General features: G+C 43.1%; 2 protein-coding genes across 5 annotated transcripts in view; one reads left to right on the top strand and one right to left on the bottom strand.

Moving 5' to 3' along the window:
- The window catches only part of spryd3 (SPRY domain containing 3), a 65,165-nt gene extending 59,693 nt beyond the window's left edge, over positions 1–5,472 (top strand). For all 4 annotated transcript variants that reach the window (XM_076277359.1, XM_076277360.1, XM_076277358.1 and 1 more), the window contains 2 exons: positions 1,767–1,903; positions 3,067–5,472. In XM_076277359.1, the coding sequence (XP_076133474.1) occupies positions 1,767–1,903; positions 3,067–3,201 (272 nt within the window). In that variant the 3' untranslated portion in view covers positions 3,202–5,472. The remainder of the gene's footprint in view (positions 1–1,766; positions 1,904–3,066) is intronic.
- A 447-nt stretch (positions 5,473–5,919) lies between these two features.
- lima1a (LIM domain and actin binding 1a) lies at positions 5,920–25,341 on the bottom strand. Its single transcript, XM_076277356.1, has 11 exons — positions 25,122–25,341; positions 21,413–21,556; positions 19,469–19,514; positions 16,402–16,794; positions 12,019–12,091; positions 11,470–11,558; positions 11,256–11,333; positions 8,497–8,545; positions 8,205–8,254; positions 7,811–7,941; positions 5,920–7,674 (listed from the first exon to the last, which is right to left on the bottom strand). The coding sequence occupies exons 2-11, from the start codon at positions 21,523–21,525 to the stop codon at positions 6,648–6,650; spliced, it is 2,049 nt and encodes a 682-aa protein (XP_076133471.1). The 5' UTR covers positions 21,526–21,556; positions 25,122–25,341; the 3' UTR covers positions 5,920–6,647.
- Positions 25,342–27,110: the final 1,769 nt, after the last annotated feature.

The following is a 27,110-nucleotide window of genomic DNA, read 5'->3' as shown; positions in this document are numbered from 1 at the left end:
ACAGAGATGAGAAGGGTATGTATCAACTCCTCTAACTCTGGGGAATACTGTGAATAAGTCCCAAAAAGTCGCCGTGTTCCTTTAAAAGCTTCAGCAGCTGAGATGGGAGAAACTATGCATACAACAACTTTGCCTGAGTTCATCACCAGTCAAAGCTCTATGGGTGAGTGGCAAAGATCTTATTAAATCTCGACTAAAGTTCGCCCAAAGACACGTGGGAGACTCCAAGGTCGAATAGAAGAAAGTTCTTTGTTCTGACGAGTCCAAATTGAGCTTTTTTTTTGCCATCAGACAAGATGCTATGTTTGGTGGACATCAAGCACAGCACATTGCCAAAAACGCACCATCCCTAATATGAAGAATGGTGGTGGTAGCATTATGCTGTGGGGATGTTTCTGGACAGCAGGCCCTGGAAGGCTTGTAAAAGTAAAAGTAAAATGAATTCAGCAAAATATATGGAAATCTTGGAGGACAATCTGATTCAGTCTGCAAGAGAACTATGACTTTGGAGAAGATTTATGTTCCAGCAAGACAATGCGCAGAAGCATACAGCAAAAACTACACAGAAATGGTTTAAAGACAGCAAGGTGAATGTTCTGAAGTGGCGAGTCAAAGCCCAGACCTCAATCCTATAGAAAATCTGTAGTTGAGAAGGGCTGTTCACACCTGATCCCCTTCCAACCTGACAGAACAAAGAAAAATGGAGTCAAATTGCAGTATCCAGATGTGCAAGCCTGAGACCTATCCATGCAGGCTCCATGCTTTAATTGTGGCCAAAGGTGCAGCTACTAAATGTTGACTTGAAGGGGGTGAATATTTATGCAATAGCTTATTTTGCATGATATATTTTTAATTAATTATCATTTCTTTGTAGAAATCCGCTTTCACTTTGACATTAAAGAGGGGATTTTTGTAAATGATTGTAAAAAGGGCCAAATTAAATTGATCAAGGTTACATTTATAAAAGCAAGAAAAGGGGAAATATCCAAGGGTGGTGAATACTTGTTATAGGCACTGTTAACACTCTTTTCAACGTCTCTGATGGAACAGAGGTATGCAATAGCACATTCAGACAGCCAATCAAGGGTATTTTTTTATTGGTTTGGGGCAGATGCATATTGGTTTGGGGCAGATGCATATTGGTTTGGGGCAGATGCATATTGGTTTGGGGCAGATGCATATTGGTTTGGGGCAGATGCATATTGGTTTGGGGCAGATGCATATTGGTTTGGGGCAGATGCATATTGGTTTGGGGCAGATGCATATTGGTTTGGGGCAGATGCATATTGGTTTGGGGCAGATGCATATTGGTTTGGGGCAGATGCATATTGGTTTGAGATGCAATTCACTCCCTTGTACAATTCACTCTTTTGCTTTCTCTCTCTCTCTCTCTCTCTCTCTCTCTCTCTCTCTCTCTCTCTCTCTCTCTCTCTCTCTCTCTCTCTCTCTCTCTCTCTCTCTTTCTTATTCTTATTCGTAGTCAGATTAATTGCCGGTTCATTTTTCTGCAGCATTAACCACTATAATGTGTTCTAATCTCCCTAATTGTGTATGGATGTATTAACCTTCTGACCTGTTCTTTTCTGTCGTTTACAACATTTTTGGCTACTTTTTTACTTTTTTACATTTTTGGCTAACATTGGTTCAGTCTTTATCTATACATTGCCTTTGAAAATAGTCCCCCCTCCAAGAAACCTGGATGACAGCATCTCATGTTGATGTATTGCCCTACCCATTTTAAAGCAATCAATCGCATTTCTTGGCAGATGAGTTGGATGAGTGGGAGGCACTGGAGGTTCGGCCCAAACAGGGCCGCGTGCAGAACTTTGTGTACCTGAACGATGAAGACGAGGAGGATGATGGAGATGACCCTGAGCAGGATCAGGAAGGCAGAAAGGTCATGGTGAGTACCTGAGTACCACGCTCCAGCTTTACAGGCTGGACAGTGTGCCTGGAGCACTGCTAATAGATCAGGCCTGTGTAAGCATTAAGAACCTGCACTATCCCATCCTTTCCTCATTAGTTTTAGCCAAGACTTCAACTAAGAACACAATATCAATGTAGACATTTGTTCTGCTGAGTGCTTTGCGAAGTCTTGAGAAAAGAAAATCTTCAAAGCCACAACTTTGGCAGGTACATCAATTAGTCTTCATTATGTTTGTTCACAGTTTCTCTAATTGCCATGTTGGAGTTACTTTAGTACTCATTTGTTCTTGTCATGGCTTTTTCCTGCCTGCCAAGAACTACTTGGCAGCCCCTCTCTGGAGGAGGTCAAACAGTGTGATAGTGCTGTGCTTGCTATTGACAAGCCTTGGGTGTGAAAATGGACTCGTGGCACTTCTTAAATCATGCAGTGGGGTTGTCAATATTGACTCTGCGGCAGAGCTTAACCAAACCACAAAGCATTGTTGGCTTGTGGCGTGTGTGTGTGTGTGTGTGTGTGTGAGTGTGTGTGTGTGTGCGCGCATGTGTCCGTGTGTTCGTGTGTGTTTGCTTGTGCAAGCACGCATGTGTGTGCAAATGACAGCCAAATTGGTCAAAACACAATATGATTGCACAATAACTTGTGTGTACATTTCAGCACTTTGTCTCTCCCCCAAAGAGCACATTGTCATGTAACGCACATACAAAGAAAAGTGAAAGCGCTCGGCATGAGTGATGAGTGTGTCTGGAACATGAAAGCAGAAAGGCCAAGTGTGCCTCCCTCTTGAGAAGAGCCCCGGAGAGAGAGAGGAGAGAGTGCTAGCAAGAAAGAGAGAGAGGGGAGAGAGTGCTAGCAAGAAAGAGAGAGAGGGGAGAGAGTGCTAGCAAGAAAGAGAGGGGGGGAGAGAGTGCTAGCAAGAAAGAGAGAGGGGAGAGAGTGCTAGCAAGAAAGAGAGAGGGGGGGAGAGAGTGCTAGCAAGAAAGAGAGAGGGGAGAGAGTGCTAGGGAGAGAGTGCTAGCAAGAAAGAGAGAGGGGGGGAGAAAGAGAGAGGGGGGGGGAGAAAGAGGGGGGGGGAGAAAGAAAGAAAGAAAGAAAGAACCACTCCATTGCTGACTCACTGTCGCCCCACTGTGGCCACTCAGGTGTTCTTCACCCGCAACGGCAAGATCATCGGGCGACGGGAGGTGGTGGTGCCCATGGGCGGCTTCTACCCAACCATCGGGATGCTGAGCAGCGGAGAGAAGGTCAAGGTGGACCTGCATCCCCTCAGCGGCTGAGCGGGAGAGGGAGGGATGCGCAAGAAAGAACAAGGAGGGAGGAAATAGAGCATCTACATATCAAGCTATCAGTTCAAATATATGCTTCGACCAGTTCACCATTGCAGTCATCATGATTAGTTTAAACTACTGCAGTGAAAAAGGGGGAACCATCCGGATTTGGTGAGCTCAGCAGAACAGGGTGTGTTGGTACTGGTCACACACCTTTTCTTTACTTTCTCATTATCTTACTTTTTAAACAAGCCTTTCGCTTGAAGTTATTTTGGCAGAGGCTTGGAGACAACCAGGAGAGCCTGGAGACAACCGCAACAACACGAGTCCTCATCTCTTCTTGTCCGTTATTTCTTCACTCTGGGAAGCGGCGCTTCATGTTCAGCTCGGGGCCTTTGGCCTGCTGTGTTTGCACCATGACACTTTGCTGCCTTCCCTCAGCCTGAGGCAAAGCATACAAATAATCAGGTGGTTAGATTCAGGTCTGAAAACATACTGTACGTCATATCAAGTTGACCCGCACTTAAAGGCTTTGATCTGATTTTGATTAATATAAATTATATGAACAGTTCAGGAAAACAAATAAATAAATACAAAATATACATATAATAAATATAATTGATAAAAAGCATCCTGTATTTTTTATGAATGTATATAATTTACATATGTGACTCCCTCATTGCCAAATTCTGTGTCACGCAGTGCAGTTGAAGGCTCTTACTGTCATGTTAATTGGTACATCCACACTTTTGAAGCAGCATTTACACCAGGAAGTGGCATGGTCTGACATGGTCAGCAGCAACAAGCACTTTCTATTCAGCACTCCCACTTAATATTCATCACATTCTCTTTTGACTTTTTATTTCCCTTCACTGGTGAATGTCTTTTGGAAGTCAAATGCCACTTCTAAGATGAGATTGCTATTAGCTCAGTAGGGATGTTGTTGACTGTTAATGAATAAAGGGATGAATTGAAGCTCACCGCAGGCATGTAGGACAAGAGCTGCGTTTTCATGACTGCTGTTTGTTTTGTCCTCATCACACTCATGCAGAAAAGGCTCCTCGGCAGCCCTCAATCAGGGGCCTGGAGGTGGCCCAGCTCAGGCAGACATGATCTCCAGATGCACTGTGGGGCAATATATGAGTGCTTTATATGTCAGAATCCTAAGGACAAAAATGTTCAAGCATAATGTTTTTTGATTCAGCCTTTTTTGGAATTTCCATTAGACCTCTATTTTTCCTCCCATCAATCACTAGCCAGTTATATTCACGCTTGCTTAGCAACAAATCGCAAGATATCACGGTGCAAGCAAAAAGACACAGGAGTATGCATCACTATGGTCCTGTGTAGCAAGACAATGACATTGTGCTTTGCAGACACTGCTGCATTGTGAAATAGCCCCACTCACTGTTCTGAGCACTTTAAAGCAGTCTAACGACTAAACCACCCGAAAACAGAAGCCATTTTGCACACCTCAAGTGAGATCAAACTGTAGAATCTGTCAGTATGTGTTGTCCTATGTGCTTTTTTATGTCTCCACATATATATTGAAAATGAAAATTATGTATTTTTATCTGCTGTCTAGCAAATAACCTAAGATCAATGCCAAATTTATTCTCATATTTTCCCCTCCCCACACATTAGTAGGGAATTTTTTTAAGAGCGATTTTATTAAACTGTAATAGATTTACTCTTTGTGTGCCTCACTTCACTGTTCTCAATGAAATGCCATTATTTAATATGCTTACTCTGAAAGCAACTGTTCACTTCATGTCTTTAAGCAGGCAATAAATCATTGTTTTGTCATTGAGGGGTGGGGGGCAATTGATTAACCTGGGTGATATCTACACGTCTGCACTGAATGCATGTTTTTCAACAAGCCTTCCAGAATGCAACAGTTGCTTTAAGATTACCCCCACATCTCCCAAAAGTGTAATATTCCAAGAAAGTCTTAAATTGTATTGAAATTATACTCCTATAACACATTGGTGTCAGGCGATCTATGCTTTAGATTCTATGTATTCCTCATCTCATGGTCTGAATTGAATTGTTCTTATTTGATCAGAACCATTAGGGGTGTGTAACCTCTAGTGCATCCACTTCACACAGAGCACTTCTGTCTGGGTCCTCTGTATCTTTGAAATGATGATTGAATGATTGTTAGCCACCAATACTGTAAATGTTAGCATCTTGCCTAATTGTAGCATGCATGATTTTGCTAACTGTATATATACACATACACAATCATTAATAAAGATGGCTATTTCCATATAAAGTGTGTAGTTGAGTCTTGTTGGATTTGTTGTTCGTTCAGTGTTAGACTGGATTCACCTTCCAGTGACCAACTTTTGACATCACTATATATGACCTACAGGGTTTTTTAGAATGATTTAAACAGTGCATCACAGTAAATCACAAGTATTAGCGTTATAAGGTCTGGTCTCATATCAGGCTACATATTTTATATACTTGAACGAAGGTGCATCTATCAACATTTTGGAAGCCTATTGTGATTTTCCTTTAAGTCTAAAGCACACAATATCTGCAAAATGTACAATCAGATTATATAAAATGACTGCTCAACACTTCTGGAGAAACACAAATTGCTATGACCGTGGTTAATTGTTTCCATCTGGATTTCAATCTTCCTTCAGGGCAAAAAGTGAAGAACTGTTAAATAGCACATTTTACTGTCTTTGGCTTTAAGAAGAGGTCAGGACATGCATGTACAGAAATTATTTATTTCAGTATACTGGTCTCATGTTCAAAATGGTTGAATTGTGCAAAGCTCAACCTAACCCATTAGAGCAGCTCAGAGAGCCCACATTGTGCAATCATTTGATAAACTGAGACAATAAGTGAATTGATAGCTGCCCCCCCCCCCCCTTAAAAAACAAAACAAAAAACACTTTACAGTGAACCATTTCATTTCCAACATAAAATTATATAAAAAGGACAAAATAACAAATAAAAGAGCTGGAATCCTTTCCTGATAAGATAATGAGCAACAGTGGTGCAATGGGCAATTCAGTAACATCAAATACATTAACATGGTTCAGAATGTCACAAATATCACACTAGTATTATTTAAGCCAATCTGAAAACATTGCTTGTTGATTTCATAGATTTTAAAACACACACAAAACCATGTATAAAGAATGAAGACCTATTGACAGACATAAAAAAATGCTTAAAATTAATAAGATGGTTATATCAGTGATGTGTATTGGTCCAGCATATATTTGGGATCTCCATTATTAGTAGTTTTTGGTTATTTGCAACATTCACAGGCACCTGAAGACGGAATTCAGATAGAAGCAACTCTGCACCAGCGCCGAACAGGGAGAGAAATCTTAGATTGGTCACTAGATTTCTGCTTCAGTTAAGATCGTTCAAACCAAGAAAGAATGAATCCAACGTCTCAACGTCTTGATTGGCTTTATCCGGTCGAATCCTTAGTTGTCCTGCTCTTCCTCTTCATAATGGCGGTTCCGCTTGATTAGCTCCTCCACAGACACCTCCTCTTGGTTCTCTTCAGCCTCCTCTCCTTCCCAGAAGCCCACATCCTGCGAAGCACAGTTTTCCTGGGATTCAGCTGATGGAGGTGTGCTGTCCATTTGAGATGGCTGGCATTCTGGAGATGCCAGCTCATCCTCATCTCCCTGTTCTGCTTCCATCTCCTCACCATCACTTCCCAACTCATCTTCCTCCTCCTCCTCCTCCTCCTCCTCCTCAGACCTATGACCCTCCTCTTGTGTTGAACTTGCATCCTCATTTAGCTCCTCCCCATCCAAGTCATTCCTACAGATTTCTTCTGGTGAGTCCTCACCGTCAGAACTCTGAGTGGAGGGTTGTTCCTGGTCATCTCTGGAGGTCTGCACTGGCTCAGGCTTGGAGAAGCGGGAGTCTTTAGGGACTGATGCTGAGGTGGTAGTGAGTGAGAATGGCCGGCTGCGCTCTTTGAGCGAGGAGCTCCTCTGCAGGCTGGACAGCTCTGACAGCTCTGGGCTTAGGGCAGGGGACAGGGCATCCCCTTCGGGAGGCCACTTGGCCAGAACAGATCTGACAACAGGACTGCCTTCAGGCGCTGGACTAAGGCCCTCCGAGCCCTCCTCTGTATCTCCTCCATCACAGGTGTCAGCCCGGGGGGGCCAGGAGATCTTCAACCGGCGGGTCTCGGTCAGACGTTCCACAGAACTACCTGCAGCCTTCTCTGTGCCGGACACAGAGCGGGTCTCGAGCGAGGCCGCCAGCACGTTCACCTTGGCTAAAGGGGACTCCTCCACTGTAGGGCTGGTGATTTTGTCTGCAGACGGGGTCACTTTTGGCTGCTCCTCTGGTGATCCTTTGGCTGCTCCCTCCCACAGCTTCTTATGGGGCCGGTGTCCAAAGCCCTCGTCATAGTTACCCTTGGCCTTGAAGAGCTGGCAAAAGTGGGGCTTGCAGTAGACATTGCTGTGCAGGGATGCATAGTTCCCCAAGCTGTCCAACAGAGGGAGACATTGGACCACAATTACTCAGACAGATGGAGCAGAGACACCTCATGGACGTCAAGTGAAATGGCACAAAAGGCACAGTACATTTTAACATGAGAGGATTGCGTGTCAGATTGACTCACCTCAGCTTGGTGTTGCAGTGGGCGCAGCGGAAGCACGTGTTGTGGTAGACCTGTTGATTAGCCACCAGACGCTCCAGCGGGTAAACAGTCTTCTGACACATCACACAGGTCTCCCGCACAGGCAGGAACTTCTGCAAAATACAAATGGGACTTTAGTTTCAAGTCCACTCGCAGACACAGAGCTTCTGCAAAATACAAATGGGACTTTAGTTTCAAGTCCACTCGCAGACACAGAGCTTCTTCACATTCAATACATGTACCACTATGGAGACATTTTATTTCTACTCATAACTGCTGTAAATGGCTTACAGTTAATCAAGTCAACTTAACCATCCCAATAAAACTGGTGTCAATAAGCGACCTTCCCAGTGTATGAATCTTGAGGAAAATGTACCTTAAGTGATTTAGGCTGAGTTGGATCATGAGGAGATGACTGTGCCGTTCCTGTCGGGATGGAGCATCATTGTTACAGTGCAGCTATGCTAGCCTATGGCAGCAGAGTCCACAACAGACCCTGTTTTGTAATATATCCTAATGGGTTATGGGATTGCAGTCATGCAAAGTAAAATCTAACATAGAATGAGTAAATTAGAAGGAAAACATCCTTCACCACTTTGCTAGAATGTTACACAACAATCCCTTGGAACAAGCACATGGCTTGATAAAAGGCCAGTTCTGAAGCTCACCATTGCTGTCTGTGGAGGAACCTTTCCTGCTGTTAGGCTCAGAGACAGACTGTGAATGGAAGAGTGGGGGGACATAAGTGGGGTGGCAGTTCAACACTGTACAACAACAACACATTACATTTATACACCACTTTTCACAATACTTAAAAGCGCTTCATAGTGAAGGAGGAACCTCACTAACCACCACCAAGGTAGCACCCATCTGGATGATGCACGACAGCCATTATGCACCAAAACTCACCACACCAGCTTGAGGTAGTGAGTGAGTGAATGAGCCAAAGGGATGATTAGGGGGGTCGATTAGGGGGCCAAGTTGAATGAGCCAGGTTGGGAATTTAGCCAAGACACCGGGGAACCCCCTACTCTTTGCAATAAGTGCCATGGGATCTTTAATGACCACAGTGAGTCAGGACCTCGGTTTAACAGCTCATCCGAAGGACTGCATCTCCTGCAGTAGTGTCTCAGTCACTGCACTGGGCCATTCCCTTTATTCACCCGGCAGCCAGAACGAGGTACACTTGCACACTTCAGTCCAGCAGATGGTGGTAATGCACTCCGTTTGCAATCTGCCAAAAAAAACAACTCACTGAAGGTTACTCTGGCAGGCTAGCGAACCCTTCTTTTTCTGTGAGCTTTTTTTTGGCAGTTTGCAAATGGAGTTCATTACCACCACCTGCTGGACTGAAGTGTGATGGCAATTGTACACTGTAGCCTTGTTTTGGCCGCCAGGTGAATAAGGCGAATTGGGATTGATATTTTTGGCCAGAGAGAAGAGTGCCATCTACTGGCCACTAGGGATGTAACGGTATGAAAATTTAACCTCACGGTTATAGTGACCAAAATTATCACGGTTTTCGGTATTATCACGGTATTTTTAAAAGTGTGTTCAATATGTTCAGAAAGCACTGATAGGCCTACACAAGCGATTATTATTTCACAAGCTGAAATAGTTTCAAAAAGTGTCCCGTTCAGTTTTTCATGTTAAATTGGCTATGTGCTTATTGCTTAACTTACCCTACCATGACTTGGAGGTTGCTATTACTGTTATTTGGATCCAATGAGTGATACCAGGCTTGGAATTTCACCATTCTGGGGGCAAGGCCACTTGGCCTTCAGTTGGGCATGTTTGGTGGAGGGCACAAAGGCCACATAGGCTATAAAAAATATCAAAGTTGTATAGCCTATTCACTGCAGTAGACCTGCATCACTGTATGAAACATTACAAAAACATGAAACATGACATATTATATAGAACTGCAAATCATCTGAACATCTAATATTTACAGATATCTAGGCTATATTTAACATTTATTTTATATTTGGCCTGTTATGAAATCATGTATTGAACAATTTAAGCACAGTTCAGCTTTAAGAAACTCAAATAGCCTAGATGCATGCTTAGCATTTTGTGATCTACTTTCACAAACTCTTAGTCAGCTGTCCTCTGATTTACCGATATATAGGCGATATTTGTAACATTTATTTTGTATTTGGCCCGTTATGAAATCATGTGGAACAATTTAAACACATTGTAAAACTTAAAGCCCAAATTTGGAGACATCCATGCATGTAGAAATGTACTGCAAATTCAAAAGTGGATTACTCTGGAACGGCTAACTGTACAGGGGACTGCTTTACACCTTTATGTTCGGTAAGGTCTGCTGTTTGTTCTGATATATGGTTTGTCATGTGTTAAACGAAAGGTTCGTGAAGTATTGCACCGAGAGGAATGGGTAGGGAGATGGACGAAAACCTTCAGTAGAATTTATGATTAAATTTAATTATATTATTTACGTTTCTCGCGAACCGTTCACCACAGCAATTCGCGGCTAACATAGTTTAAAAGCTGAGAAAAAGCTCTTTCATGTGATACTTGCGATGTCTGTGTGATGAGTAGGCTACTTCTCCAGTAGTTCAACTGAGAAGAATAGGTGAATTTAGACGCACTTTCTTTCTTGCGCTGTCACTTTCTCCACTGCGTAAAAGAAATTAATTTGCGCTGTGAATGCTAAGATTATTTTGACAGGCCATAGGCTAAATAAAATTCGCTATTAGTAGGATGCAAAGCAGAATATTGAAAGCAGGGCACCAAGGGCACCGTGGCCTGTAAACCTCTGATTTTCAAAGGGACATCACGGCCAATGCAAGGGGCAAAAACGTGGCCGCCGTGAAATTCCTACCCTGAGTGAGACCAAAGTAAGTGTTCGAAATAAAACTTTAGGCTACTGTGTTCTTCTGATAACGTGAGTGGAATGGATTTAATGTGCACGCGAACATAAAAAGACGCAGAGTGCAAATGATACAGTGCAAGTTTTGCGGTGAAAATGTTCCGCCTTTTAAAATCAGGTGTAGCCTAATCCAATTCGCAGTTAAAACCATCAATTAGACAACAGAATCCGTACCAATTTTGCTTCATTGTACCAGGCCTACTGTATGTCAAAAGCAGGCTCGGATGAAGCTGGGAAGGATTAAACACACGGTTTCAACACCGTGATAATCAACCGTGATAATTATGATATTTCAAAAGAAAACGGTAATTGTTATCGTCAACATTTTTATCACGGTTTATCATTATACCGGTAATCGTTACATCCCTACTGGCCACCCACCAACACCACCACCACTTCCAGCAGCAACCTAGTTTTTCTAAGGAGGTCTTCCATCCAAGTACTCGTCAAGCCCACACCTGCTTAGCTTCAGTAATTCAGAAGACAGGGTATCTGTTGAAGTCATGGAGGAAGAGAGGATATTAGGCCTACCATCTCCACAATGCTTGGGGGCACATTCTCCTTTTGCTTGATGATGTAAACCTGCGGCTCTGTGTCCATGGAGTCAACCTGGATATGCATATAAGCAAAGAGGAAAGGAGACAGCTCATGACAAATCACAGATTGTTGTACTTATTCACCATGCTTTTGCACAACTGATTATGCACGTTTAAGGGTCTTGTAGGCTAGAGGAAAGGATGCTCACAGTTCGAGTTGTGGTGAAGACATCCTGCTTGGACACAGCTGCCTGGTAGATGGCCATCCTGTCTCGCAGTGGGGTAGTCTCAACTTTTTCTGTCAGAGAGAAATAGTAAGGAAACAGGAAGAGAGGAAATATGAGAGAGTGTGGGGGAGGCAGAAAAAAGAGGGGAAGAGAATAAAAGACAGGGTTGCAGTCAGAGACACTCCTCCAGTCCACTCCTTTCATTCAGGAGAGCCGCTGCCAGAGGCCGAGTGGTGTCTTGCACAATGGTGAGACTGTAAGCCCATTGTGGGAGAGAAGTACAAGGTCAGGGAAAGAAAGACTACACGAACAGAGCCCTGCAGAAACGGTTCAAAACTAAGCCCTCAGTACCCTGTGGTTAACACACTCAAAGAGATACAATAGTCACAAGCTGTTCTCCTGAGATAAGTATATAACAAAGGATTTGCTTTTTGTCATGTCAGAATTAATCACACTCAGGGTCTCACTGCCTTTTCACCAGTATCGTGACATTAACTTAATGTTGTGGGAACGTGGTTTAGAAGGACTCACCTTTGTCAGTTTGTAGATGCATGTTTTCAGGCATGCTGCTGCTTGCTCCCATTCGGCCCGGCTCTTTGGGTACCTGGACATTCACAGAGAAAGTGTGGTTGAAGGAAACTAAGCTAACCACAGTGACAATAACTGACAGTAGTTGTGGACACAAACCTGTGGCGATTGACCTGAGTGAACTTTCAACAGTGTTTAAAAACTTAATTAAAAAATATTTCCATTCAATAATGTAAAACCCTACTATTAACTTCCAGTCTCTTTCACCTAGCTGGACCTCTGTTGGGCGTGCAGACAGACAGAGTGGAGTAATTCAAGTGTATGCAGTCTGATTGACTAATTGCTCATTTGACTGCACATGTGACCACTGGGTGGCTGATTGACTACAGGTGATCTGCACACCAGTAGCTTGATCTTTCCACACAAAGGTCTTCAACTGAAATTCTGAAGCGATGTGGACACCGGCGCCGACATGAGTGTGGCGCACTCCGCTTTCGACATTCGATTACTCTGACCTCATTATTCTCACTACAACCCCGTACACCAGCGTTGAACTCTGCCGCCACCACCTCCGCTGGTGTGCGGAGTTGTATTGAGAATAATGTTGTCAAAGTAATTGAATGTCGGTTTCCACAGTGTTTAAGGCTTGTGACCAACCAATAAAGCCCTTTTAATATGGCATTTATTTTGAAAACACTGGTCAAAAAAATTAAGAAAACACTTACAGTTTTCCACAATTGTTAAAACACAATTTCTGAAACCTTCCACCCTTTTCTTCATTCTCAAACTACATTCACAGAATGCCTGACAGTTCTTGCAAAATAAAACACTCGCCTCAAAAGTTTTACTTGTGCTCAGAACCAAACAGTGTCAGAGTACTGATCCAGTGTATGATTGAAGTGTTCACTTAATTTTTTTGAGCAGTATACAGTATAATGTGCGCGTGGTTAGCCTCACAGATGTGACAAAGATCACACAGGTTGGAGGAGCAGCAGAGCAGCTGCCATGAGGACCTTTGACTGACTCTACGCTCTGCTACTCGCCATCCAGACTGTTGCCCCACGCTGCCAGGCCTGCTGCCCACGCCGCTAATCCCCTAATGAGCTCAGGGAGCCACAGCCTGGGCCAGACACCACTGTCTGGCCCTGCATGGCCTCCTCCCTCACAGGCCACCGCACCACCTCCACCGTCCACAGACACACACCAAACGCAGACGCACAACCGCAAGCACACTCATCAGTGTCATTTATGCCAGTAATTCACCTCACCAGCTGCATTTTGAGAACAAGGGTAGCCACCACCAGGCTTGAGTAAAATTGTGCTTATATGCATATGTATCAGTTAGGATCTCTTTTCTGTTCTCTGAAAACATTTTGGAGCCATGTTCAAGGGCACAATCTGTATTCTTGATCTATAGACCACAATATGTCCATTGTGACAAGACCAAATGGCAGGCATTATTTGACAACTGAAGATACCATCTCGAGTACCTATGTTTGGGAAATCTATTTAAGGCAGAAGAAAACTCAATCCACAGGCTCAATCTGAGGCTTGAAGAGCAGCCTCTATGTTGGGGTGTGCTCGGAGCCCAGATTAGAGGCCCAGGATGATGCCAGTGTGTGGCTGTCTGCAGTTGTCCAGAGAGGGGGATGGGCAGAGGGCAGCTGGTACAATCTTTAAATACAAGGGCTGGCGTGAGGGGGGGGTAAATACGGTTTTGTTCCTCCTCTCAGTGGATTAGCCGTTGGAAGTCAGTGGGGTGGACGGAAGCCTGCCAGCCAGCCAGCCGGCCAGCCGGTGGCTGCACTGCTGGGCATCTCCAGACAGAAGGAAGGACACCATGGAGAGGCAGGGGTAAACAAAAACACAAAACTGCGGCTCAAGCAGGGGGATCAGCGGGACAGACAGGAGGGCTCTTTACACTAATCCTTCATACAAATAGAGGGGCTTGAGCTGCCCCGGTCATCCAGCCGCACGCAAGTAAATAAAGGCCATTCTCATCAGCAGCAGTAATTAAAGAGATATGGCTAAATCTGCACACAAAGCACTCACATGCTGGACTGCACACACATGTACACACGGCCATGACCAAAGTCAGTTGCATGTCAACAAGCCCCCAAATGTGCGCATTAGACCACTTTAATCATAACTTCACATGATCCCTGAGTGAGACCAAAAACATCATAAACCAATCTACTTACTCTACAGTAAGGGGAATGGGAAAAGTCATCAACTTTTTCCCCCTGCATCATTTTAAAAACTATTCTTGTTGCAATCTTGAGACAACAAACCAGCATTCTGCAACTTTAGTGAGTCATTATAGTTTCTTGTCCAATTTTATGGTCATGATATGATGATGCGTTCATCTAGGTCTACGGCATGCTCATCCCCTGATGACATTTCTGATGCAAACCACTTTCACACTGCAACTTCACAAATATCAGTTGAAAAGAGAAGTCTGCTTTGTGCTTCCTTTAAAGCCCTACCAAACCACACGGCGACCCAGGGGTCAGACATGTTAGGCCTTGAAATCCCCTGTACATTAGTGTTTTACCCACATAACTCAATTGGACATGTTCAACAGAGGAGTGACTGAAGGGAGACTCTCTGTCTGTGTCCGATGCGAGAGGCTGGGGGTGGGGGGGGGGTGAGTAAAGACGCCAGTCAGCCTCTCTGCCTCATGACTGAGCCCTGTGGCTGGAGGCCTGCCCACCGGAACCACAGAGTGGCTTGCAGCACAGGGTCCGCTCTGAGGATCCTTAGTCTGCCCATGTGATCATGTGCCTGCCTGCCTGCCCCATGACATCACCACTAGCGGGGCGCTCACCAGCCCGGGGGAGCTGAAGGAGGCTAGACTGATGCTAGCAGAGCCCTAGATTTGCTCTCACCTGGTGCCCCACTTGGCATCTCTGGAAAATACACGGAGTCAGGTGCCTTGATGCCTTCTCAGACACTTGTCATAGGCACATTTCTAAGTATAAATAGAATGAATTTCAAACAAATGTCCTGTTCTCAAAATGTCAGAGACCTGTTTTAGAACAAAAACATTCAATTCTAAAATCATTTTTGACTTATAATGTTCCATTTCAGTCCTGCTTCCTGCTTCCATCTCTTCTCTCCATTGAGCGGAGACACAGCATGAATCCCTTCACTGTGCAGAAAGCGGGATACAAGGCTCCATTGTTCTGGCTGTTCTCGTCCAGTTTATCTGGAACACATAACCTTTCCAACGCTGGGAATAAAAGAGCATCAGCCGATGAGGAGACATCAAATATGCAGCCAGTTCCACCATACTCTGATTGATGTCTGAAATCAAACGAGTCTAATTTGAAGTTCAAGCTTGTCCGGACAAAATATGCCTGCAACGTTTAGGTTGTTTATCTTGTTTATCTTATCCGAATGCAGCAATAGAACAGAATATATAATCAAATAGAAAAGCTTATTGGAAAGTGCAATCACTTACGTCAATACTGAGCATGAACATTCTAATACCTAATCATTTATGATTGATGACAAAGTCCAAATAGGACACTCTGCTAGCACGCACCAGCCTGAGGTGTGTGGGAATGCCGGCTGACTACGGGTCAGGCCATATGGAGAGGGCAGAAAGGGCATGTGATATACAGCATGACGGACCCTCCGGGAGAGTATAACTAGAGACAAACCCACGTGCTTCAAAGCCTTGACAGCACTTTCCATTTTTAACGCCCAACCCCAGCAGATCTTAGACCCAACAGATCAACACTGTCCGTATTCTGTGGATTCTCAACACACAGACCATTTCCACAATCACATGATCCTCCAGGGGATAAACACATCAGCTGATGGATGGAGTAGAATATAAACATCCTAATGATCCTCATAATTCAAATTGGATGCACATAGGCCTGTCACAATATTTACATTATTGACTTGCACAATATTTGAAAATAGCAACAATAACTTTTGCAGACCTTGATATCACTCCACAGTTGTTTACATTCATCACATCATTGATCTTCTCTTTCACATTCAAAGAGAAGTCCTAAAACATAGCAACGACTAACCTAACCTAAAGGCCCGCCAGTTATATAGTTATGCTAATTGGTTTCTCCAAAGTATACTCCATTTGCCGCGTGGATACATTTCTCAGCAGCACAGGCTGTATCACCCAATCACAGTGTTTGAGCAGGAAAGAAAAAGCTGCAGTTGCAGGTGGAGAAAGGTGTCCAGCAAAAAAAAAAAAAAGATGCACACTCTATAAGGGATTTCACATAATTGCCTAGCTTGAGCCATAACAAGACTGAGTACATCACTGAAATGTGGGCCCCCACTGTGGAACTTTTATGTGTACATTCAACCACACCATCACACTGAGCCCCATAAACTCACTGCACTTTAACTCACTTTGTTCTGCATGTTCTCCCCTTTCTCAAACATCATCTTTAGGCTGGTAAGAGGCACGTTGGGCTTCTCGATGGCCACACTGGGCACAGTCGCAGGCTCCTCTTGCTCCTGGTTCTCCATGGCCGGCTCCTCCTGGCGCTGCAGATCCTGGGGGACCGGGACAACCACAGGCTCCGTAGGGGTGTCTGTGGGCAATGCTGGCCTCTCGTTGATCTCGTTGGTCGTTGATTCTTGGACTGGTTCTGAGGATAGTGGCGTGGCGTTGGGAGTGGGAGTGGGCTTTGATGGACGTGTGTGGGGGTAAGTTGTAGGGGTCACGGGGGGCTGCTCCCAGCGTTTCTTCAGGGAACTCAGGTTGCCACGGCGCGGGGCTGAGGGCACGTCCTCCAAAGCCTGATCGGCAGAGAGACAACCATCAGTGACGTCTATGGTGATCTAACATGTCAGTGCCTCTCTCACTGAATGATAAGCCACATATCTGACCAAGGATTTTGTTCCTTCCAACACTCAAGCAGCACATTATCCAACATGTAATGACATCACATGCTTCTTAATACATTACTTATCAGACTTTGACTAAACCTGAAACAAATCTGTTTAAAGGGGTCTGGAACAGCTGGATTAGAAATAGACCTAAAGGTGACTGTGCGTCCTTAAGATCTACTGTGCTGTCCTTAAGATCTAGGCATAACTTTCCTGCTGGCTTTGTGTTAAAGAGCAGAGAGCTTGTGGAATGCTTCACGGACTCAGCATATTAGAAGCACATGGAGCAGGAGAGGGTTTTGGAATGTCAGCAGATCTACAGTGTTACACTCTGAAGTACAAAAGTAAAAGAGTAAAGCACAAGTAGAAATATTATTTCACACTCACTGAGAAAATCAGTCAATTAATTTTGTCATCCGTAACACAGTATAATACATGATCATTTTTGGATGCGGATTTTAAGCTGAGCAACAATCAAATTAAAATGAATAGGTCATAGGATAATAAGCCAAGTTAGTTTTGGTACCCTGCCATTACAAAGTTGGGAAGGGAGGTCTGCCCTATACTCTCAGGACTCTCACTGTTTTGACACTCACAAAAAGTCGTAAGTGTAACTGCATCTGACTTCCAAGAAAAACTTAAATGTGAAAGTAGAGAAAGCACAGCAAGTTCATCCAGCAACTTATGATTCTGTCACAATACCCCTTATGATTCTGTCACAATACCCCTTTTCAATCTTAAGCACATTTCAAGAACGTTCTTCTACCTCAGCCAAATCGAATGAACTCTAAAATTGATCTAACATTTCTGCAAAATTGCATTTACAATACAATTTGGCTATCCGTTACAACAAACATGTCATAAATAAAACAAAGTAACCTTGATTAACTACAGCCAGAAAAATAATGTGAAGAAACATGTCATACATTAAATTGTTGTATAGATTAAATGATTGATCTCACTGCTCAGACATTTTTCTATATAAATGTTTAAAAACCTATATGAAAGATAGAAACTTTGAAACCTGGTGTATTGTAGGTGTTCTCCGTTTCAGCTGGACAGGAATGATAAAAGCTGTCCCAGATGTCAGCCTTTAGAAACAGTAAAGGAACTAGCCCACCCCTCTAGTGAAAAGAGAGAAAAGCTGAGAGAAAAAGGAGGAAGAGGAAAGGGAGGTGGGGGGAGTAGGATACTGAGTCAGTAAAAGGACAGAGACCAGGATCCAGGAAGCCAAAAAGTCAGAAACTTCATTCAGGAGAGAAATGAACCCTTGGACCCAGAGACTGGGACTTTCCCCCGGCGCGCATGCAGTATTTTATGAACTCACTGATCATGTGTATCAGAGAGTTAAAAGTTCCAAATGTTGTAACTGAACAGCTTGAATGTAACAGTCTGGCATATCCCAAACAAACTAACAGATGGTTCCCATAGCCTGGTATATAGTCCTCCTTTCTCTAATAAACTTTTCTTCCTTTCATCTATACCACCCCACTAAATTAAGAATTTGACACCAATGGAAATGGATTGAGTGCACTGAGTAATAATAGCAGCAACAATAAAAATGAAGTTATTTTTTATATTCTTGCTAGAATGTGGTTTGCTGCTGGGTTCCTTCCAACTGGGTCTGAACACAGACACTGTTCCTTGGTGCCAGAACAAAAGAGGTGAGTCATGGGACAAGATCCTCTCCGGCTGATTTAGATCAAGAGTGACAAAGAGCACCGACCAACTGAGCAGCACTAACTCTACTCTCATACAAGCAAGTTTGACTTTGTTTTAGTTTATTCTAGACATACAAATGTCTTTCATGAAAGCCTCAGGTTTTGAATTGCTATCATAATTTGCTCTCAAACTAGTCACTCTATCTACAGGTCTGTATTAAACTCTCCTCTGAGTGACTTTATCTGTCATATGTCAGGAATCAGAATGAATCCTGTGTTTCATTCATCATTGACGAAGAACATCCAAAATGCTCTATCAGTAGGCTAGCTTGTAACATCCCAAAATAAAATTACAAATGCAATTACTGCTGCACATTAACCCTTTTTACACAAAGGACACCAGTGGTATCACAAGTCTGCCACAAACATACCTCTGACAGCGTTGTCCCTCCACTTCACTTCCACATCAGAGCATCACAGTGGTTCTACTCATTGACCACTGTGGTGTGCAGTCTACCTCATTACCCAGCCTAGAGTGAGGGCTAGCTGGAGCTCCAGCATGCTGCTGTCTCTGGCTACAGTTTACAGTTCATGAGCCTTCCAGACAGTGCCACAGAGCAGACGCAAGGCACTGGGCGTGGTTATGTCAAACTGCAGAGGAATTACCCGAAGATTAACCAGTCTAAATAAGGATTAAGACAACTAGCCATGTGTGGCTATACACTGACCAGGCATAACTTGAAGCTGCAGCAGCAGAGACTGAGTCTGTGTGAATGCTAATAGCTGTGTGTTGTAGCCCAGTAGGCCTGTGCCAGACTGATATAAGGCAACACAGTCAGCATCCTACTGATACTGAAGCTGAAGCCGGTGTAATGTTGCATGTGCAGGGACACCAAACATGGCTGCTGAGCTGAGACACTTACGGTTTTCTTCTTCTCTACGCCAGTCTTCTCTGCTGCTTTGTGGTACCTGTGAGGACAAGCGCAGAGGCTGTGAAGGAGGCTATTTATTCACATAAGGGCCATAGGTGACAGAAATGACCTTTATGGTTAACTGTTCACAACAGTCATAACACAACATAAGAGAGAAACACTGTCCCCTGCTGTCTAAAGTGTGCATAAGTACACTGATGGCAGCTTATCATTTACAGTGGTATGGTGATCATAAACAAACCATTAAATCATTAGACCTACTGAAGTCATGGTAGGCCATGGAGCACAGAATGGACATTATTTAACTGATGAAATTAAGCCAAACAACTGTAAACTGCATCCTTTTGAATACATATTTCTGGTCTGGCACTTTAGGAGAACTAGAAAACATGTTTGATCTTTTTATTTTATTTGTGTCACCTATAGGGGAGAGTGGGGTGATTGGTGCCAGTGGGGAAGTTGTGCCACCCCCTATTTCTAGGAAACTATAGAAGAAATTAGTCATGTGACCACACATTTTTGAAGACTCAGCCATTTCAATCATCCTGCAGAGAAGAGAGCCTCATTGCATGAGAGGTAAGCACATTTAAGTTAAAAGAACTGTTTTTTGCCTTTCAAAGTAAAATTTCTATGATCATGTTTTTTTTATTGTTGTGTCAAAACAGTTATAGACAAGTTTGAAACATTTCACACATGTTTTAGTGCTTTGGTAAGCTACATTATGAGTCTATACAGGTAGCATGATGTTAGCTCAAATCTGATGGATGATGCATTTTTTCCAAAATGGTGGGGTTGGGGTGATTTGTGCCAAAGGTCCTGGGTTAAGTTGTGCCAGTGGCACCTCCACTTATAAATAATGTTTTAAACATATTATTTTATTGTAATTGTGCATTTTATTCTTATTCTTATCACTAAAACTATGTGACATTCTTTATTTTAGACCAAAAATAGAAATATACCATCATGCCACAGAGTTATAAGAGGAAGACAGGCAGGGCATACTGTATGGAGAAGGAGCTGGCAGAACATATAAAGGCACTAGCAGTAATGTTTCACGGTCTAAGTCCATGAAATGCTGTGAACTTTACACACACACACACTGACCAGGAAGCCTGGGAAGGAGAGGGGGAACATCATACTCCCTAAATCTGCTGTAAACTTCTCTGATCAACAAAACTTTAATCTCATTTCAGGTATGACTTCTCTCCACACAAGATCTACAACATGGATGAAACTGGTGTGACAATGGAAAATGACCTTTGATGTGCTCGTGTGGCGCAATAGGCTTGTAGAAAATTGGCCTTTGATGTTGTAAAATAACTTTAAATAAACCTTAAATTAGTAATTTTGTATTGAATTTGTCTAGCTTTTATAAAGCATTACAGTGTCTGAGATCAAAATATACTGTTTTACTTCAATAATCGATGGCACAATTTACCCCAATGCATTCTCTTCAAAGGCACAACTTACCCCGCACCGGGCGCAAGTTGTGCCACAAGACCACTTTTTTTCAGAAAGCTATATCTCTTAAATACTATATTTCAGATTGAAAGTGATTGTTCCCAGAGATGCACCACATCCTGAAATATATGTTCATATTGTAGTTGGAAGCATTACTATCATGGCCTCCCTTTAAAGTCACTTTAAGTAAAAACTGGCACAATTCACCCCACTCTCCCCTATTGCACTGAGGTACAAAAAAGTAATTAGGTGGGTATTTGAAAGCCACAACTACAGCACAAACAAGTGCATCAGTAATGCAGTTCAACAGGGAGAGATTCTGTGGTGGATGATGCATAGTATATTACAGGGCAGATTAAACAGAAAGCAAAAACATGAAACACAAAAGACATTGATGCATTCCAGGTACATGAAGACATTTGGTGAAAGGAAAGGAATACTGGAATCAGTATCAAGTCGATATCCAGGACCTACTTGGAGAAGCGCTCAGAAATGGCTGTATTCTTGCCCACAATGGACAGTTCGTTGGCTGTGATGCGCAGAGACTGGGAGGCCCACTGCCTCCTCTGGAAGGAGTTGGTGGCCATGACTGCTGTTGTGTCCTCCAAGTTCTGCAACCTAAGAAGAGTAGAGCACAAGGGAAAAGGTTGAATCCTCAGCACATCTAGTATACCTAGACCATGCCTAGGCTGGTTAAGAGTATTTTGGGTATTGGATATTTCAATGTGGTAATATGGTGGCAGCATTGAGGGGAGTGTCTCCAGGACGCTGGTTTCACTGTTAAGCCTTCATGAGGTGTCGTGGGCCTAATTTAACGAAACATCGGTGAATGTGGGTGCCCACTTGATAACCCCAATGACATGCCGCATACTATATACTGCTGTTGGATGGGCCATTTGTCTTGTGTTTGTGACCATTTGTTGGCAGATTTGTGGGTAGCGTGCTTTTAAAGTTAATTTGAGTAGGGGCTTCTGAATGTTTTTACCTTGAATTTTGGCACAAGGGATTTTAACATCTAATCCTGTGTATTAATGTAACTCCACTGATCTTCTTCCTCCTGGAGTCAATCATGCCTCCTACACAGTTCACGGGAATGCTGACATGCATGAAAAGGAAACTAAAGTTCAGCTACCCTGGAGAGTCATGTGAAGGATTCCTAAACGTGTTGCCTCCAACCCAATGAAAATGACGTATTTACATGCTTTAATACATTTCTGTCAGTACATGTCTTTACAGGAAAACCTGTGAGCCCTCAGGCTGTCTGGATACAAAGAGACAGGCTGGTCATTGCGTTAGCATGAAAGATGGTTATCTTATCATCTGTCTTAATACAACTAAGTCTGATTACACACATGATGGGAGACACACATCTTATACTGGTCTAAGTGTGCGTGGGATTAGGACATGAGCGGACTTCCTGCCTTTCCCTAAATGATGAGTCATCCCTTTGCATAGAAAGTCTGAAAAACAGCTGCAATTTACCTGAACAGTTTCTCCTGAAACTACCTAAACAAGCCAAGACAGAGGCTTGCCGTAACACTGATTAGTGTGATAAGCACTTGTGTTGAGCAACTCACATATTTCAGAGGAACTCAAGTGTTTACATTGGATGAGTTAACATCAGCCAGACAGTCTTATACTTGAATGATTTTGCAAGAGGAATGTATTCACTAAATCATGTCATGATAAAACAGCATCAACTTCACCTTTCCATATTACCCTCTTTGACCATAAACAAATATAAATCAATAAGTAGGCTACATTACCCATAGTGTCTGTTGAAAAAAGTCTAGTTTTTTAATACAATGGAACAAGCAGTTGATGGAAATTAGAACCATCAGGTTACACCAGAGGCGGAGTGGGGCACTAAAATCCACCAGGAAAATTCAGTTTTTTTTTTTTAATTTTGAAAAGTTCTGTTACGCCTGAATAAGAAGAATTAAATTAAGATTGGCTACACAAAAATCAGTAGATTGATGTGAGAGATGAGTGTGCAGGTTAATCATGACTGAGATATAGACAGTGAGCGAGTGGTATAAATATTAGTTGGACTTTTCTTTATTCTAATATCGGAGGTCAACAACAACAACAACACCTTACATTTATATAGCGCTTTTCTCGATACTCAAAGTGCGTCACATGGATGGGGGGACCTCACTAGTAACCACCACCAATGTGTAGCACCCATCTGGTGAATGAGCCAATTACAGTGGGGGATGATTAGGGGGCCAGATTGAATGAGCCAAGTTGGGAATTTAGCCAAGACACCGGGGAACCCCCTACTCTTTGCGATAAGTGCCATGGGATCTTTAATGACCACAGTGAGTCAGGACCTCGGTTTAACGTCTCATCCGAAGGACGGCATCTCCTACAGTGCAGTGTCCCTGTCACGGCACTGGGGCATTGGGATCAATCTTTTTTGGCCAGAGGGAAGAGTGCCACCTACTGGCCACCCACCAACACCACTTCCAGCAGCAACCTAGTTTTCCAATGAGGTCTCCCATCCAAGTACTAACCAGGCCCACACCTGCTAAGACAAGGTATCCATTGGTCTGGCTGCTGGCCCAAGGTCTTGGAGACTTTCGAGGAAAAAGTATCAAAAGACTATAATTTCGATGAACCCAACAGCTGGCCGCATACGTCTCACGGCCGAGGTAAAGAAAAACGGCCCGCGCTGGGCAAATTCATCGGCTGACCGACCGGGAAAACTCCCGATTGTCCCGATTGCCACTCAGCCCCTGGGTTACACTTATTACTATACAAGGCCAACAAAGATATTGTTCCATTTTCTTTATGTATTCAGTGAAAAATGGTGTACATGCAGAGTGAGGAAGAGATTGAGAAAACTGTGAAGAAAAGGCAGCAGTACTGGGAGAGGGTCTGAGTCATAAAAACCCCTGCGGGCCTAGACAGCAGGATGACCTAACATCACTAAATAACCCCCAAGTTATCCACCGTGAGACACTCCGGACCTGACACATGCCTGACTCACTTGCTGTAGGTTAAACACTCATACAGATGATCAAATCTGCTATTAGAAATAGCCTCAATCACTGTCTATGGAGAGATATTTAGCAGAACTGATGACAGATGAGTTTAGTCAGTTAATGTGTCATTGATGATGATGTCCTGGGAACTATATGGCCTGACTGCACCCAGAAGGTATTAATTTATTTAATCTGGTTTAGCTCTTGTATCTGCTATGATGACTTTTTTTTGCATTTTTATCTACTGAATTTTGATACTAATAATATTCATGTATAATTGTTTATCTATATTCCTAGGTCTAGAGCACTGTTGTCACTGTTATGTCACTGTTTTCTGTCAATGTCGTTTAATGTCATCTATGTGTGTGTGTGTAAGAAACCCACTCTTTTGACCTGCAACCAAATCTACCCTTGGGTACCAATAAAGTTACCTTATCTTACCTCAGCAGCCCTCTAAAGTCTGATTCTTTGAGATATTGGACATGTTCCAGTCGCACAGGCACTTACACTCAAGGGAAAGGAATCAATCTTCAGTCAAGTGCAATGCCCACAGGCTTGATCTGTTTTGCTCTCATTCAACTGGGACTTTCCAGTTTTGCAGGTTGACAATCAGACGTTCTTGTCTTGAGGACTACCTATAACTATACGGTTAACCATCACCTTGGTTGTGAGGAAGATTGCCTACTTGACATCTGCTTTACCGAAATACAGTCGTTTACAGCTGACAGAGGCATGTGGCTGGGGTCAGTTAAGCATGAACACAGCACGCAGGTTCAGGCCAACACCACAGCATGTTAAGACAGGCCGCACTGAGATCCCAAAGGATGAACTATGAAACAACTCAACATCCCTTATACACAAAAATGCTGACCCAGGTCTATTCTATCATTACCACATTGATCTGAGGGTATTTAATAACATTGCCTGATTCAGTTAAGAATGAAACTGTAAAATGGAAATACAAATCAATTTGCATTTCTTATGGGACATTTCTTTATGTGTATTTATCTAGCATTCTACATATAGTTGTTCTTTCTGTGATGTAAACATGCAATCTCTGGCTCTGAAAACAAGTAAGATCTAAGACAGAACAGGAAACATCGGTAGTTAATTCAGTTCTTCAATCCAGACAGTGCTGTATTAGAACTATGATTATTTCAGTTAGACTGAAGGATGAATTCAAGGAAATGACATACCTTTGACACTTAGTAAAGTCTTCTCCTTAGCTTCCGAACAGTTGGTCTCCTGCCTATTCTCAGGGCCGGTAGTTGTCTTTGTGACAGTTCTTTCTCAGCCCATGCATGCCTGCATCTGTTTATGTGTGAAGGGGTGTGTGTGTTCTGGGGTTGAGGGGAGGTAACAGCCACGAGCGACCAGTGAGAATTTCTCTCTCTTTCACCTGTCAGGAACTGCCGCCAGATCCCACCCAACACAGGATTATATCAACACACACACACATAACACACACACACACACACACACACACACACTTTACCATGATTGCTAAAGTGAGTCACTGACACAGTGACTTCGGATTCCACGTATTTCCAGGAAATGAGGGTTTGTTTATTCATCTAAATGATGTCACTGTAAGGGAGGGACCAGGAGAACAAAAACAAGGTAGGTAGATTGGGAAATGTGTTTGTGATTTAGAAACCTGAGTAGAGCTTTATAGAGTTCCTGTTAATCTACTGTAAAGATTGGTATTCCATGCCTTAAAGGTGAATTAGCTTAGCACATACATCCAGGGATTGTACAGGGTAGAGAAGGTTTCCGATTCTGCTGCTATTTTTAACTATTCAAATAACTACAATAATTTGCAAAACACATACATGATTTGTAATCTAGACAACTAATTTAATCAGGAAATGCCTCTTTACCTCAGAATCAAATCCTGTGTACATGAACAATCCCAAATACGTGGCTATGTGTCAACAGAGGTCCACACAAGAACTGCCTATAAAATGGATTGCTATAGAATGAAATTAGTGCTCCTGCCTTTAAAGAATGAAATTAGTGCTCCTGCCTGTAAAGAATTAAATTAGTGCAGTGCAACAAAGGCACTGCATCTATGAGCATTAGCCCTCCAACACCAACGAATCCCACTTGTACCCACTTATCCACTGGCTCTTTTCTGGGAAAAGGAATAATAACCTAAATATAAAACAAACAAATCCAAGCGTAATGAAATCCAAGTAAGTGAACAAAGGACAGAGAACGAGAGCCGCATGCTGTCCTCCAGCTTGGCTTTGTAGCTAGGATAACACTGACTTCCTGTTCAAAATGAGTTTACTGAAAGCATGGGGTCAAAAGTTTGGAGAGTATCTCATGACAGAGTTCCACATTCCTCTTTTGACATTCTCAGGGAAAATGTTTTCTAGTATTTGCAATATGGCAATAGGAAGATGCAGTCTATATGTTTTGTACCATGACGCAGAGAAGTAGGCAGTGACATTAGACATACACTACAGTCAAAAGTTTGGAGACACTTAGAAATGTCCATTCCACTCCATTATAGACACTATACATTATGTGCTTAGGCCTACATAATTGCAAAAGGGTTCGCCATTGTTTTCTCAGTTAGCTTAGTATTAGTAAACACAATGTGCCTTTGGATAAATGGTTGCTGGCAATGTAGTCATTTCTTTCTACAACAGACATGTCAAAGTCAAGGCCCGCGGGCCGGAATTAATTATCTACGGTAGTATTAGAACCGGCCCGCAGGCTGTTTTGCACGCACCAATACTCCATACCACCATGCAACGGTAGTCCACGAACTCACTGCGGCGCCGCAAGTGGGCCTCGGCTTCATTATTCATCAGTATTCAGTCAGGGCAGATGTCAACTTTCAGCTACCCCCCTCCCCAGTGTAGTGCCTGAACACGTTAATTGAACGAAAGTTCATGAACTCGTTCATATTTTGATCGAACGTGAACTGAACGTACTGTTACATTACATTACATTACATTTAGTAGACACTTCTTGACCAAAGTAACTTACATATTATGTCCGCTATATTACAAGGGATCACATTGTCCCTGGAGCAACTTGGGGTTAAGTGCCTTGCTCAAGGGCACAACGGTGGAAGCCGGGAATTGAACCGACAACTTTCAGGCTACTGCATGCCAAGCCCCTTAACCACTACACTACCACCGCCCTACTGTATTAGCCTACTACTGCCTGAT

Source organism: Alosa pseudoharengus, unplaced genomic scaffold, assembly GCF_046254945.1.
Source record: "Alosa pseudoharengus isolate Yale_2024_CS ecotype anadromous, Long Island Sound unplaced genomic scaffold, YU_APseudo_1.1 YU_APseudo_1.1_scf_9, whole genome shotgun sequence".
Lineage (NCBI taxonomy): Eukaryota > Metazoa > Chordata > Actinopteri > Clupeiformes > Clupeidae > Alosa > Alosa pseudoharengus.
This window is presented reverse-complemented; position numbering and strand designations above follow the sequence as displayed.